Source organism: Malus sylvestris, chromosome 3 (genome assembly GCF_916048215.2).
Source record: "Malus sylvestris chromosome 3, drMalSylv7.2, whole genome shotgun sequence".
Classification (NCBI taxonomy): Eukaryota; Viridiplantae; Streptophyta; class Magnoliopsida; order Rosales; family Rosaceae; genus Malus; species Malus sylvestris.
In genome coordinates, this window is record NC_062262.1 from 28856092 (window position 1) to 28870664 (window position 14573).

General features: G+C 37.9%; 2 protein-coding genes across 2 annotated transcripts; one reads left to right on the forward strand and one right to left on the reverse strand.

The window, feature by feature from the left end:
* Positions 1-1795: 1795 nt before the first annotated feature.
* On the forward strand, positions 1796-10066 carry LOC126614933 (double-strand break repair protein MRE11-like). The gene is made up of 23 exons (XM_050282631.1): positions 1796-1925; positions 2442-2482; positions 2563-2698; positions 2903-3060; positions 3338-3428; positions 4112-4231; positions 4342-4410; positions 4495-4586; positions 4724-4826; positions 4994-5101; positions 5206-5268; positions 5352-5423; positions 5544-5621; positions 5818-5880; positions 5971-6031; positions 6460-6542; positions 6939-7056; positions 7206-7285; positions 7694-7765; positions 7890-8125; positions 8753-8870; positions 9132-9329; positions 9458-10066. The coding sequence occupies exons 2-23, from the start codon at positions 2466-2468 to the stop codon at positions 9488-9490; spliced, it is 2169 nt and encodes a 722-aa protein (XP_050138588.1). The 5' UTR covers positions 1796-1925; positions 2442-2465; the 3' UTR covers positions 9491-10066.
* A 184-nt stretch (positions 10067-10250) lies between these two features.
* On the reverse strand, positions 10251-14289 carry LOC126614928 (uncharacterized). Its single transcript, XM_050282627.1, has 6 exons — positions 14004-14289; positions 13284-13348; positions 13114-13143; positions 12139-13021; positions 11579-11851; positions 10251-10543 (listed from the first exon to the last, which is right to left on the reverse strand). Exons 1-6 carry the CDS (start codon positions 14106-14108, stop codon positions 10475-10477), a joined length of 1425 nt encoding a protein of 474 aa, XP_050138584.1. The 5' UTR covers positions 14109-14289; the 3' UTR covers positions 10251-10474.
* Between the last annotated feature and the right edge of the window lie 284 nt (positions 14290-14573).

The following is a 14573-nucleotide window of genomic DNA, read 5'->3' on the forward strand; positions in this document are numbered from 1 at the left end:
GAATATTTTTGAGATCTAATTAATCAACCTGGCAGTTGTCTGTGGTTATAATCTTCCAGAGGTGAAGTGAAGCGAAGATTGTTTAGCATGTTCACAAATCTTATGCTGTGATAGGGTTAACTACTAAGCTTGGTTAGACTGCACCTTATATCCACTCATCTCTGGTTCTCCACATAATAGAAGTCTTTCTATTGGCATGGTTTCACGAAATATATTTTCGTTTATTGCGAGGATGTGAAGAAATGTACGTCCTACATCGGAAATTTATCAAGAGAAATGGTCAGTACTCGTAGAATTGGTTATATAATAAAACATCAACTTTCTTTAGTTAAATATGTTCAAACGAATAATTTTCAAACTGTGGATTTGATATTGAAAGATTGGATGCTGAAACAAAATTAACCCCTCAAATATATATACATATATACATATATACATACATACATACATACATACATATATATATATATGTATTCACAGTAAATCCGTAACACTGTATGTCTGTAACACAGTAAAGGGTAATTTGGGAAATGAAAAAAAAAGTGTTCTAGACGTAGAGCTAATTAAGTTACATATAAGAGGTGGGACAAAAGAAGAGGGGTGGGGGCAAAGAGGAGTCTTGCGGGGGAAATGAAAGGAAAGGGACTGGGGAGGGACGTGGTAGCAGCCACACAAAAGTTCGAAGAAGCTAGGTTCCATGCAGCTTCGTCTCTTTGTCTGTTTCCTCATAATTATATTTTATCGCTATCTGTCAAAGCATATGTGAAGACCGTTGCTTGTACAGCAACCTACTTGGACAATGGTCAAAACAAACTCTCTTTTTTTCATCTGGCTGTATGTATCTCTGAATAATCTGTCCATTTGCATTACAGTGATCTCCCCGGCTGGCACTATATACTTTTGTCTGTGTGCACGATGATAACTGAGAATTAGGAAACGCATTCCTGACCTCTGCATGCATGGAATAGTTAATTGTCATGTGACTACTAAGGAGTACTACTATTTACTAAAGTTCTCACCTGTCTAGTCATTTAGTATTATGGTCTAGTGGTATTTTATTCACTTATAACTTTGTAAGTGAGAGATCTTAGGTTTAGATTTGAGTCACGCCAATGGCGAATTCAAACCATTTATGGCTAGTCCATTGTGTGGTTTAGTCTACTCCCCACCCCTTAGTGTAAGTAAAATAGAATGCATTAAAAAAAGAAGAAGTTCCAATGCCTTCATAATAACCACAAATTATAAGCCGGCATAAGTGCTAATAGTGGGGGGTAATTACTTTAACGAATGCTATGTAAACATGAAAATTCATGCAATCAATCCCTATTAGATCTGAAGCTATTCTATTGAATTTTTTGTCAATTTAAGTCACTCGACTTGCTTGTGATACATTTTGGAAGGCAGATTGACCTTTTTAATGAGTTTAGAAACTTAATTATTTTTTCTGATGTGCTCTCGCTTCTGCATCTAAATGCAGTTCTCTACCCCGTAGCTCAGATTGAAGGGAACGAGAGCTCTTCAATGTTAGAATAAAGCCCCATTTTTCCAGCCAAAAAATTAAACCCTGTTTGCCCAGCAGTTTCTTGCATATTCTCCAATGGCCTACGCACCATCCTAGTGGTGACGATAGTCACTCTTCACGCCTGCTCTCTTGCCATTGACTTGGCCCAACCCAGAACCAGAGGCCCCGGCCCAATATACAAAACCAAAGTTAGGCCACAATTGTTAATAGTTGAAATCTCCAGGGGTATTTCGGTACTTAAACTGCTGAAAACAGTGCCAACGTACCTTTCTTCTCTGTCTGTTTCCACCGTCATCGCCCTTTCAAAATTCCCCGCCACCGTTCCTTTTCCCCGGCTGCCAAGCTTCGCCGAATCAGCTTCTACATTCGCACTCACAGTCGTCTTCGCAACACTATAACGCAGGTAATCATCTCTCGCTCTGTCGACTGTTTGTTTCCCGAGAAAACGCAGGAAAGAGAAAAGAACTCGGTACTTGACTACCGAATCCGTTGAATCGCTTACTATACTACTTTAATTTTTGCTTCCAACTTTGTTTCCACAGAATTCATCAGCAACTAGAGAATTGAACTTTCACTCTGATTATTTGTTCTTCCTTTTCCGTATTTACTCTGTTTGATTATGTTCTTGTGCTGCTAAAACCCTGCGTTTTAGGGGTTTTTGGATTTCGGTTTTCAGTATTCGACTTGAGATTTTTGATTTTTTCGATACCGAAAGTTGCATGTTGGGGTTTTTCATTTACTGCAACCTTTTAGCAAATTCGTTTCTTGAAACTGGAATATCTGAATATTTTTCCTTTCAATTATTTGGGTTTTGAGTTAAAATAATGTGGTGGAAATGCCGGTGTTGGTAAAATAAAATTCTAGTCGAAATCGGGGCGTTTTAAGATCATAACTGTTCTGTGGTTTCAACATGTTGCAGGCTTAAAGAGTATCGACTATCAGTATGGGTGACTTGTCAGGGTAAATTTCAGTGCAATATGTTTCTAGATTTTCTGGACAAATGTTATTTTCTATTTTTAGCTTCAGTGAACTAATTTCAGGGAGGATTTCAATGATACGCTTCGAATACTTGTTGCTACGGATTGCCATCTGGGTTATATGGAGAAGGATGAAATACGGCGGCATGATTCATTCCAGGCATTTGATGAGATATGTTCAATAGCGGAACGAAAAAATGTAATAGCTAATTTTTCCTTCTAGCTGTATTTGTAGTCTCACACCATGGAATACCAGTTTGCTAGTGTGGTTTGATTCCCTTTCCTTATTTCTTTTCAATTTGTGTCATTTGGAGAAATATCGTATTGCAAAGCTCTGTTCAATTGAAACTGTTTCCTTATACTTTCTGTGAACTACCACATTTTGACATTTATCTACTATCAGGTGGATTTTTTGCTTCTTGGCGGTGATCTGTTCCATGAGAATAAGCCTTCAAGGTCAACACTAGTTAATGCCATTGAGATTCTCCGTCGTCATTGCCTCAATGATCAGCCAGTGCAGTTCCAAGTTGTTAGCGACCAGACTATGAATTTTCCAAATACGTATGTTATTGAATCAACTGCACATTTGTTGTTTCCTTGGAAATTTTACTGCAATGATATGTCTAAGTTGACCTTTGGTTCATATGCCACTAGTTGAGCAAAAGGAAAAAAATTTCCATGCACTATTAAGATTTAGGACTACAAACATCTATCTTTTCACGCTGATGTGTTTTTGCATTCAATTTTGCATCAGAAACCTTGCCTTTCTGTAAAAATTTAGGGATGTATGGTAAGTATGTAGGCCCTTGGGTTAATAATAACATGCTTGTTCTAACAGATTTGGTCATGTAAATTATGAAGATCCTCACTTCAATGTTGGATTGCCAGTATTTAGTATTCATGGAAATCATGACGACCCTGCTGGAGTGGTATGGATTCTATCTGGTGAAGTTGTGTGTGTAACTGTGTATTTGCCTTTTCATTTCTGTTTTTAACATTATCAATGTTTCTCATCAGAAATCACTTTTAGCACCATGGTTTGAGAGTTTTTTACACAAGTTTGTTATCGTATATAGCTTACTGGTCAAGTTCATTGGTTGTAATAAGAGGGTTCAAGTTTCCACAGGATTCAACTTACGAGCCTCATCAGCCTTCTATCTCACAAGAAAGAAACTTATAACTTGTTAGGCTTGTCAGCAAATTGAGACATACCCTTTGCTCCAGTGATGTGTTTTCCAAGTGTAGATTTACAGTTAGTAAAGGATTTGGATGGTCTTGTCAAAATATCAAGAAAAATATGTTCATATGTTGGAATAAGCTGCATTTTGATGTGACCAGTTCTGTTATTCTATATCCAATTACTGAGAGAGAGAGAGAGAGAGAGAGCGGATGTTTAAAAGATGGAGAGGGAGGGTACCAATAGGCTAATGGTTATCTCTATATTGAAGAGTAGGGTTTTTTTTTAATAAAAATTATGTTATTACCCAAAAAAGGAGCAAGGACCCCCTCTTTCGCACACTTATATGATATTTATTGATTTTCTGAAATGTGTTTGCTACAGCTGTTTTAAGTGCCATGTATTGGTACTTCTTAACATTGTGGTTATTGACAGGATAATCTTTCTGCTGTCGATATTCTCTCAGCGTGCAACCTTGTAAACTATTTTGGGAAAATGGGTCTTGGTGGTTCTGGTGTTGGTCAGATCACTGTGTATCCTATTCTCATGAGGAAGGTTAGCAAATGGATTTAATAAATAGTAGGATTGAGAGGATCTAATGTCTTCTTTTGGTGAATGGAATATTTTGTCTTTATGTTGCATGGCTCATAACTCTTGAATTGCAGGGTGCAACATCAGTGGCTCTCTATGGTCTCGGAAATATTAGAGATGAACGGCTCAATAGAATGTTTCAGGTATTTTATGTTGAGAATTCGCTTTCGACTTTTATTTGCAGGCTTCTAAATACATATGTGTTGGACATATTATTCATATTTCAGACACCACATGCTGTACAATGGATGAGACCTGAATCTCAAGAAGGGTTGGAAGTATCAGACTGGTTCAACATTCTAGTGCTTCATCAGAACAGGTTTGGTGTGTGTGTGTGAGAGATTGGATTGATCATGATCGAGGACTCCTGACTTAATATCAGAATTTCATTCGGTTGTGGTTTAACATTAAGTTGTCAATGTTCCTAGTTATGAAGTTATATAATTTTTTCTGCAGAGTGAAGACAAATCCAAAAAATGCCATAAATGAGCACTTTTTACCACGCTTCCTAGACTTCGTAGTGTGGGGGCATGAACATGAATGCCTTGTGGATCCTCAGGTGCCAATGAATACTGCTTTATCAATATATGCAGTTTGCACATGTGCATGCTTGTCGTACAAGTTTGAGTGTGTATGTGCGTGATTGTGTTTGTCTCTGGGTGCATAGTTTTGGTCTTGTTTAGGAGGGTGGCTTACAGGACTTTACATGGATTTTGTTTTTGACAGGAAGTTCCAGGGATGGGATTTCACATTACACAACCTGGTTCTTCAGTTGCAACATCACTGATCGATGGAGAATCAAAGCCAAAGCATGTGCTCCTTTTAGAAATTAAGGTTGCACACATAAGTCAATGTTAGATGTATTTTTTCCAGAAAGCAGCATCTTTTGATGCTTTCTATTCCCACGCTGAGTTGGATACTGATAGACTTTTATGCAGGGGAATCAATACCGTCCAACCAAGATTCCTTTGACGTCTGTGAGGCCATTTGAGTACACAGAGGTGATTCAGTGTTTACCTTTTCGTCTACATAATAACTTTTGAATAACTTTTTTATTTTTTAATTTTTTTTGTTTCTGTTACAGATTGTATTAAAAGATGAACCTGAAATTGATCCCAATGATCCAAACTCAATTCTTGAACACTTGGACAAAGTGGTGAGTGTAATTTACAAGTAATATTTGACTGTTTTACTTTCCCTTGCCTTTCCTTTTCCATGTATTATATCCTCTGATGCATATGCTGTATATTAATAATTTAGATTTGAATTTCTATAGGTCAACTCTCTGATAGAGAAATCTAGGAAAAATGTTGTTAGCGGATCACCGATCCAACTTCCATTGGTCCGAATAAAGGTAATATTTCCAATTTAACTTAAGATGTTGGTATTGTGATGTGATCCTCATATCTCTAGGCCTTTTTTTCTGTCCCATGTCTTGCCTTCAGACCTACAAGTATTTGTGCACATATGTATGCTCTCTCTTTTTTTCCCAGTGTAACCCTAACCCCCCCTTCCGAGTGACATTATAACTTCTCTCAATCAATTGGCAGGTGGACTATTCTGGATTTATGACAATAAATCCTCAAAGATTTGGGCAGAAGTATGTGGGGAAGGTACATTCACTCATCCTAGATCAGTAATCTAATTGATTTTTCTAGTATCATATTTTGGAAATAAATAACTGCTATTGTAATGACTCTAAGGTTGCAAACCCACAAGACATTCTTATATTTTCAAAGGCTTCAACAAAGGGCCGGAGTGAAGGTACTTATCACACTTGTAGATTTTGCATTGGTTGATTCTTTATTTTTATATTATCTTATAAGTTCCATTTCCTTATTTAACTTTTGAGTAACAAGAAGCTTGGTGCACTAAGGCCTATGAGATTTTCTTCATATTAACCTCATAGGTCCATTATGTTAACAGACTGCCACAAGTTAAATCTTAGTGCTGGCATTGGTCTAGACTTTCACACAGTTACGTTATATCTCAAATGAAAGTGATGGTAATAAATTTGATGTGACTAAATGAAATTCTCTCCATGTTAGAGAAGTTCTGTTCAACATCACTATTACAGTAGAACCTGTTACTCGGGGATTTCGTTTCAATCAGAGCTATTACTGAAGTCCATTAATTGTTAGCATTCATATATTCACAGATTTTCAGTTACTTATTTCTTATCTTTTTTGTAGCTAAAATTGATGATTCTGAACGGCTTCGCCCAGAAGAACTAAATCAGCAAAACATAGAGGCTTTGGTTGCTGAAAATAATCTGGTATCAGCCGTCATATTCGTTCTTTCCTGTACTCAGTATATCATGCCATCTTGTACTTCTCATCCAGTGGAACACTGGATTTGTTTATTTACAGAATATAGTTTTGTAAGTTTCTTGCGAATAAACAGTTCCACAAGGGCTCAGAAACACACACCTCAACTTCCCTCTGGAAAATATTTTCACTGTAATACTGAATGTGATTGGAACTTGGCTCTTTTTGTCCTTTTCTATCATAAGCAACAGTTTATGATTCCAGGAAATGATTTCTTTTTTGGATTACTGCTAAAATGGAAGTCGTGGAAAATATTGAAAATGATAAAACAATTACTAATGGGCTTACAGCATGTAGATTATATTTTATGGTTAAAACCCTCATGGTAATATTTGATGATGCAGAAAATGGAGATCCTTCCTGTCAATGATTTGGACGTTGCATTACACAATTTTGTTAGTAAGGATGACAAAATGGCTTTTTATTCTTGCGTGAAATACAATCTTGAAGAAACTCAAGTGAGTACTTGCTTTCTTTAAAGTTTCAACAATTTGTTGTATTCTTTTTTTGAAGTATGCTATGACAATTCCTTTTTCTACTTCTAAAAGGTCGTACCCAGTGCACAAGGCTCCCGCTTTACGCAGGGTCTGGGAGAGGTGAATGTCGGCTAGCCTTACCCCCATTTAAGGATCCAGATAATGTAACATTTGAAGAGGAAGATTTAATCGTTAAAGTCGGAGAGTGTTTGCAGGCAAGAATGATTAAATTTCAAATATTTTCTTTCATTTGTGATCAAGTATTACATTCTAGTCAGTTTCATGGACAATTATTTTGCCCTGCATAGCAGTCTTTGGGGTTTGAAAGGAGGCAATCAGTTCCCAAATGCATAGTAGTTAACTTTTAGTCTCTTGCCACCTCTTGTGCTAATTTCATTTAGTTTGGCTTTAGTAATATATAGGTGGTTCAAGGTTTGTAATCTGATCATAATAGGAGGCAGCTTTGACATAAAAGAGAAAACATAGAAGTTTGGAATTCGTGTTAGGTTCTAAGGAGCTACTTTTCGTCAAGCATCTCACCCTGATGTGGCCTAAGCATCACAATGGCAATTGAGGGCTTGTTTCCAATTTACATTGACCAGACATTTATATTATATGTGCAGGAACGTGTCAAGGAAAGGCCTACGCAGTCTAAGAAAAACTCTCCATTCTCCTCCACTGCCCCTCCTTGGGAGGTAATTCTGATTTTAGTATGCTTTCGAGAATTTGCATCGGTTTTCTGTGTTGCATCCATTTCAGAATCTTTTGGCTGATACATGTGCCTACTATTTTCCTTTTTAAACTTTTTTCCATATGTAGGATTTCAGAGGTACAAGTGCTGCTGGAACTGCAAGTGCAGTTTCCTTCAGTGACGATGAAGATGCAATGCAGATGACTGGCTCCACATCAACTGCCAGAGGCCGCAACGGCAGGATGTCTACCTCAGAAGTTGGTAAGGGTAAAACTACAACAAGAGGAAGGGGCAGGGGCAGGGTCACCAGTACCTTGAAGCAGTTGACTCTCGATGCATCTCTTGGATTTCGGCATTCTCAGAGGTTTTTCATTGAAACTGACCACATTATAGGGCTAACAGAGAAATGTGTAAAAACAAATATAGTTGTACGATAAGCTCCCACCGTGTGGGATTCAGCATTAAAATCTAGCACAAAAGGGAAGTAGAAAACAAGATGAAAAGAGGTTCTTCAAGTACGTTTTGATTCAACTAGTACCCCTAACCATTATACAACTTTAGCTTTTCCATAGCAAGTTCATTTATTGTTTTCTATATTTGTTACTTTTTCTGTTATAAAAGATCAATATCATATCCTTTTCACCCTTACAGTTGGTGATGCTAACTGGGGTTCAATTTCATTTATGTTATATAGTTGTCGAGAATGAAGTGAAAAAAAAAAAACCTCAATATGAGAGGCAATTGGGATGAAAAAGAACTAATGTCACGCTTATGCAGTCTTATTAAGAAACAAACTTTTGTTTTAAGACTTGAATTAGACAAGAAAACAGGTTCTGACATTGAAAATGCAAAATCATGACTCGTGAGGAATTTTTCTCAGTAGTGAACTGCATGCAGTGAAAAGTCTGCTGCGCATTTGGTTTATATTGCTTTTATAAGTTATTGCATTCATCTTCCCAATTAGATATCTTAGCTAATATAGTTGCTGCAGATCTGCATCAGTTGCTGCAACTGCCGCTGTTCAAAGTATTGCGGATGATGGAGATGATGTGGATTCTCCAAATGAAGGGTCGGGGAAACTTGGAATTGATGAGGTTGACAACAGTTCGGTATGGATTACCTTCTTGCTTAACTGAGTTAGGGCATTAAATCAGTGGTAGCTAATGAAAAGTTGAACACCTGGTCTTATGTTAGTGTCAGTTGCCTGCGTCTCTTTCATATGATTTTTTTTTCCAAGCTACCAATACACAACCTTCATTTGCCTTGTGTCAGCCATTATATAATTTTGCACGTCTACACGTTCCATAAACAGAAGCAATGTGGGTTTGTGATTTTCATTTGATAAGATAATATGGTTTCAATCATTGAAGGAAAATGATGAAATTCTTCCACCAAGTAGAGGACGGAAAAGGGCTGCTCCAAGGGGGAGAGGTAGAGGCTCTACACAACCATCTAAACGTGGAAAGAAATCAGATAGCTCTGCAGTTAACCGAATGTTTATGAACAAAGATGATGATGATGATGATGATGACGATGTGACAAAGAGATTAAACAAGCTTCTGCCTCAGGTTGTTCTTCTTTCTTCTATTTCGTTTTACTTGTATTCTTTAAAATCAGTATGGCAATATATAGGACTGCCTGCTTTTGTTCTTGTGAGATTTCTGTAGTACTGACCTTTTATTCTCCCTTTTTGTAGGTCACGAGAAATTATGGCTCTCTTAGAAGGTAACAATCAGTAAAGTTCACCCGTGCTTCGACGAGGCAATCCAACCTGATGTCGGTTTCCACTTTATGTATCTCCTCTTCGGTGCATAATGACGTTGGAGCTAAATGGTACAGAGCTGGGGCAACGACAATTCATCCACAGAGGCTTAGGATTGAAGTCTACATTCAAGCTGTTTGAATGTTCCTTCCGAAGGTTGCAGAATGTAATTTGATCGTTATACGAGTGGATGCCCGCTTCAGTTGATTTTGTTCCAAATCGAGTTTATGTGTTTTTTCCAGGTACTGTAAATCTGTGTTGAGTGATACATGATGTGAGCATGGTGACGGCCATGCTTTCTGGCCACCAAACAAAGCAACCATGGTATCAACAGGCAGGTTGGCTGGTGCTTGCGGTCGCAACATCCATCTGATTTGTTTTAGCTTGGAAGCAACCCTGCTGTCTGAGATGACTTGTAATCTATATGGTGCATATAGTTTTGGAAGTCAAGAAAACATGGATCTGTATTACACATTCGAAGCAAGCGATTTCTACGTTTAACATTTCATCAAAGCAAACGATTTACGCTTTCGAAGCAAGCAATCTATACTGTGCTTATATAAATTACAGATTCACACTCCCTTTCTCTTTCAATTCGTCACAGTGAAAGGATTTCGGTGGGAGAATTATGTGCGAGGGATGGTGATATCAGCGCCACCGAAGAGAGACAAAAGCATCGCAACTCGGACAAAAGATCACCTCAAAAATGTGCACATAAGAACACAACTTATATGACAATCAGAAGATAAACTTCCATAGACATACTGAAGGATTCTCTGGGTGAGAAATTTTTGGAACAGTTTGACGCCACAAGAACAAAATGATACCACCAAAATGTGGGACATACCGGGGCCGAACTTTGTTTCACTCTACTTTGCCTCCAGTGTTACAACTGACGTTAGGTTTACACTCTACATACAAATCCGGTTAGGATGCACTGGTCTCTGTCTCTCATCTGAAATGGGGTCTTTTTGGAATATCCTTCAGGCTTACCAAATGGCTTTGACCGCCCACTTTTCCCTGCTCAAAATAAGCTCGATGTTATCAGATTATTAAGCGAAAACGTCTGCAATTCATTAGCCGTACACTCTACTAATCAGACATCGTAATGGGATTATGGAACACATATTTAATTAGAGAGATTGCACATATTCAGATAACAAGTAGCCTACCAATATCAACTAAGTCACTGCCCAAGAAATGATGCTCGGTCTATTGCAGCACATACAAACGCCTAATGAGGTTTGTCCTTTTTTTTGGGTTGACGACGAGGTTTATCTATAATTCAAAAGAAATACCAAGAACGGTGCAGAAAGAGGAGGAAACTGTGGATTTATACATGGAATAGTATTTATTGGGAAGGGATGCACCTTAAACCCCTGGCTTTGGCTTCTCTAAAGAACCAAAATTAAAGGAACCGAAATTATGGATTCCTATTCTTTTGGCAGTATCAAGTAAAGGAGGAAACACCTAAGAATCCTAAGTACATCAAGGTTAGCCCTCAACGATAAATGTAGCCTCCACTCCCAACCCACACTTGTAAGCAGAAAGCCTCTTTCCCCCCACTGCCTCATCTTATATACCACTCAATGCTTTCACTGACCAACCGAGCCTAGAACATGGAAGAATTATACTCTTTTTCTTTAGCAATTATCTAAATCAAATAGAGTTCCAGTGAAAATCGCTTCCCTGTCTTGAGTGCATTATCGTTGCATGTAAAACTGGTTTCAACAAATGAAAATGAATGCACCTTATTTGAAGATGTAGGTGGCATTTATAATCAATAACTCCTATTGGGCTACTAATCATCTGAATTCTTTGGTATTTACTCCCAAAATCAAGTTTTTTTTTCTTTCTTTTTTTGTCAACATTAGCTTCTCTACTTGGATAGCTAAACTCGGTCTAATTTTTAATAACGCTGCAAAAGAGTTGTTTTTACTCTAAAGGTTATAAGTGGAGAGAATGATGGAATTTTTTTCTAATTCTATAGTCCTATTAGACAAAGACAAAAGATAACAAAGAACTAATTAGTTGACTGTTAAGTATTAACTGTACCTTTCCAGCCAGTCCTGTTCTGTCAGTCCTTTGCAAAATGCTCTGTTTTGTCCCTTTCGGACTCCAAACCATGGTTACTGGAGCAATGCCTTTGTTACTGCATTTCTGACTCCCAGCCATCTTCCCTTTCACATTCTCTTTTCCTGAGGCAGCCATTCTGTTAGATCCACCAACTACAGGTTTCTCCTTGGATTTTACAGTAGCAGTAGTTGATTTATTTTCATTAACTCTAACTGATTCCAGAGGTTTCCTTCTCTGAATCTGATATTGAACCTGTACAAACACTGATTCTCGTTAACATCAATCTCGTGGTCCATCACAACAGAATACTATGAAGCAAGACCAAAATCAAAATGAATAGAATGTACAAAATAAATTGCAAGAAAACCATGAGCAAATATGGCAGCCCTAAAATTGCTTTTCATAGAGGCGAGTAATTTTTAACACGTGTTACGAAAACAGGGAGAGAATGAGATAAATTTCCCATCAGCCTAAAGATTTTAGATAGAGTACAGAGAAGTCCCTTACTAATGGCAATTACTAGTTTTACGACATCTCACCTTTGGTTTTGCTGCTTCCACGTGGACTGAATTTGAAACATTAGGTCCCATTCTGTTGTTTGCAGTCCCTCTCTCAATCTTATGAGTAGACGGCTTGGATACTATGGAAGGTCTTATTCTGTTCTTGGTTGCATAACTCATTCTTGCCACATTTCTGCTATCTGGGGTTCTTTCTTTGTACTGTATTGATGTAGATGTTGAGGCCCTGCCCTCAGAACGAGGATTTGATGATGATCCCACACTAGACTTACTGGATGAAGATTTATGGACTCTTGATTGCCTTCTATCACCATGAATCTCCACTCTGGCAGCTGGCCTTGTAATACCACTTTTCCTGAAACCAGCCTTTATGACTGAAAATATCCCATTTGCTTGACTCAATACTGGATTTGATTTCTCCATAAACTTTTGTTGTTGCTGCTGCTGACCAATCTCTGATGTTATGGTGCTTGTTGTACTGCTTTCATCTGCCTTGTTTGTCCCAGAACTCAAACTACATGTTGGATCCCCACCAGAAGACGTTGGCTTAGAGCAACTGGGTATGTGATTTGTAGTTAAACTGCTTTTGCAAACTGAACTTGATTTGGAACTGGATGTTCCTTTCAACTGTATAAAGCTTGATTTGGGTTTCATCTTATCACTGGACCCTGAATTCCCACAGGAAGATGTCCCACTCAGAACTTTGTCTAGGTGCCGCTTATCTGCAAAATCCTGGTTTCCCCCTCTCCATTTCTTGCTTACGAAGTCTTTGCCTCTTGACTTAGAGACAGAAGATGGAAGTTGTGGTGAAGATGGTCCTACAAAGTCAAAGTTTAGGCCTATACTATCCTCACCGGAAGTCGAAAATGCAGCCTTCAACTGGCGTGAAGAGTTTTGGTGGAACCTAATAATTCCATCAAATTACCAGAACTCAGCATTCTTCTTGGACAACATGAATCCAAAAGACAAAATGAATAATACCGAATAATTACTTACAGATGGCTTCTATAAAACCAGTCATCATCACTGCAATGTATCCAAATAAAGAAGAATTAAAAATTGGCATCACATATACTTACTGAATTATAAACCATTTCTGAAAACTAAAGAGAAAAAAACGAGTGGGAACGTGACGATATTTGTTACTGAGCATAGTAGAAACCCACATATGTTGGTTTGTTGAGTTGGCTTCTAATGTGAGATCAACCCACATAGGCGCTTCAATTTCTTCCTGTATCGATCAGCAAAGAAAGAAGTAAACAAGTAAATTAAAGGTCCAGAGAAATTGTATGAAATAAAAGAGATTGCAAGCTAATCCTAATGTAATAATGGGGTTCTGTAAATATTTAAAACTCCAACTCCTTTTTCTATTCCACACAGTGTAAAGAAAGAACCGAACGCAATTGATTCACAAGAACAAAATGCACCTTCAGAGTTGGTTAGGATATGTTTGGTTGCTGAGAAAATGTAGACTAAGAAAAAGAAATAGAAGGATGTAAACATGAACATGAATAAGAATGCAAACATCCATCCAATACGAGAACTCGGAACTCAGGAATTGCCAGAACCCACAAAAATTCACAAAAACAAAAAAACCCAGAAATCGAAAACTGTCATAAGCTCAAATCAAAACCCACAAGATTAAAGATATCAAATTCAGAAACCCATATTAATAACAAGACGACCCACATTTCAAGCAAACGAGATTCCTAAACACAATAAATCCAATTTCAATTAGATCTCAAAATTAAACCAAAAAAAAAAAAACAAAAAAAACCAAATTAAATCCAAGAAACCCAAATTCCAACCCAAAAAAAAACCCTTAATCCGAGGAGAGGGAGGGAGAGAGAGAGAGAGAAAACAAGTTCAAGGAAGATGATTTGTACCAGAAATGCCCAGTGATCGTTGCTATTCTTTAGATCCATGTTCTTGTCCTCTTCAAAAGCCGCAGACGAATGGGCTTTTCTTCTTCTTCTTCTTCTATCATCCATCCTCCATTTGTGCTTCTATTTTGCTAATTTGAGAGGAACAGTACGTATGCCGTTGGAGCTTTCACCGCTGCGAGCGCCCAGCGTCGTCGTTTTGTTTGGACGGCTGGGATTGAGCAGCAGGTCCCGGATGCGGACCGTTGTTTATTATTGCGAATGGAGAGGGCGAGCTCAAACCATTTGACCGTTGGTGGGATTCAAATTTGATCCAGGAAAAGAAATGGAAGGTCATTGGTCTCGTATTGGTTATGGGCCGCGGCGTTGGGTTTAATTTTCTACCCATTGTATTGTATTTAGAGGTTTCAAAATTACCTCGAAATACGTTTTCCGTCTACTTGATCCTTATTTAAGCTGGTGACACGTTATACGTGTGATCCGTTTTTAGATTGACGTAGAAGTTACACTAAAATCATGTTCTTGAAATCAAATCAAATGAAGCAACTCGGTGAAAAATATTGAAATAACTCG

Excerpts from the sequence above, each read along its gene's own strand:
- LOC126614933 (XM_050282631.1), top strand. Across the intron at positions 4,232-4,341 it reads ATCCTATTCTCATGAGGAAG|GGTGCAACATCAGTGGCTCT; the intron begins GTTAGCAAATGG and ends CTTGAATTGCAG. Across the intron at positions 4,411-4,494 it reads GGCTCAATAGAATGTTTCAG|ACACCACATGCTGTACAATG; the intron begins GTATTTTATGTT and ends TTCATATTTCAG.
- LOC126614928 (XM_050282627.1), bottom strand. The coding sequence starts at position 14,108 with ATGGATGATAGAAGAAGAAGAAGAAGAAAAGCCCATTCGTCTGCGGCT. Across the intron at positions 13,349-14,003 it reads ACGATCACTGGGCATTTCTG|GAAGAAATTGAAGCGCCTAT; the intron begins GTACAAATCATC and ends TGATCGATACAG. Across the intron at positions 13,022-13,113 it reads TGGTTTTATAGAAGCCATCT|GTTCCACCAAAACTCTTCAC; the intron begins GTAAGTAATTAT and ends TGGAATTATTAG.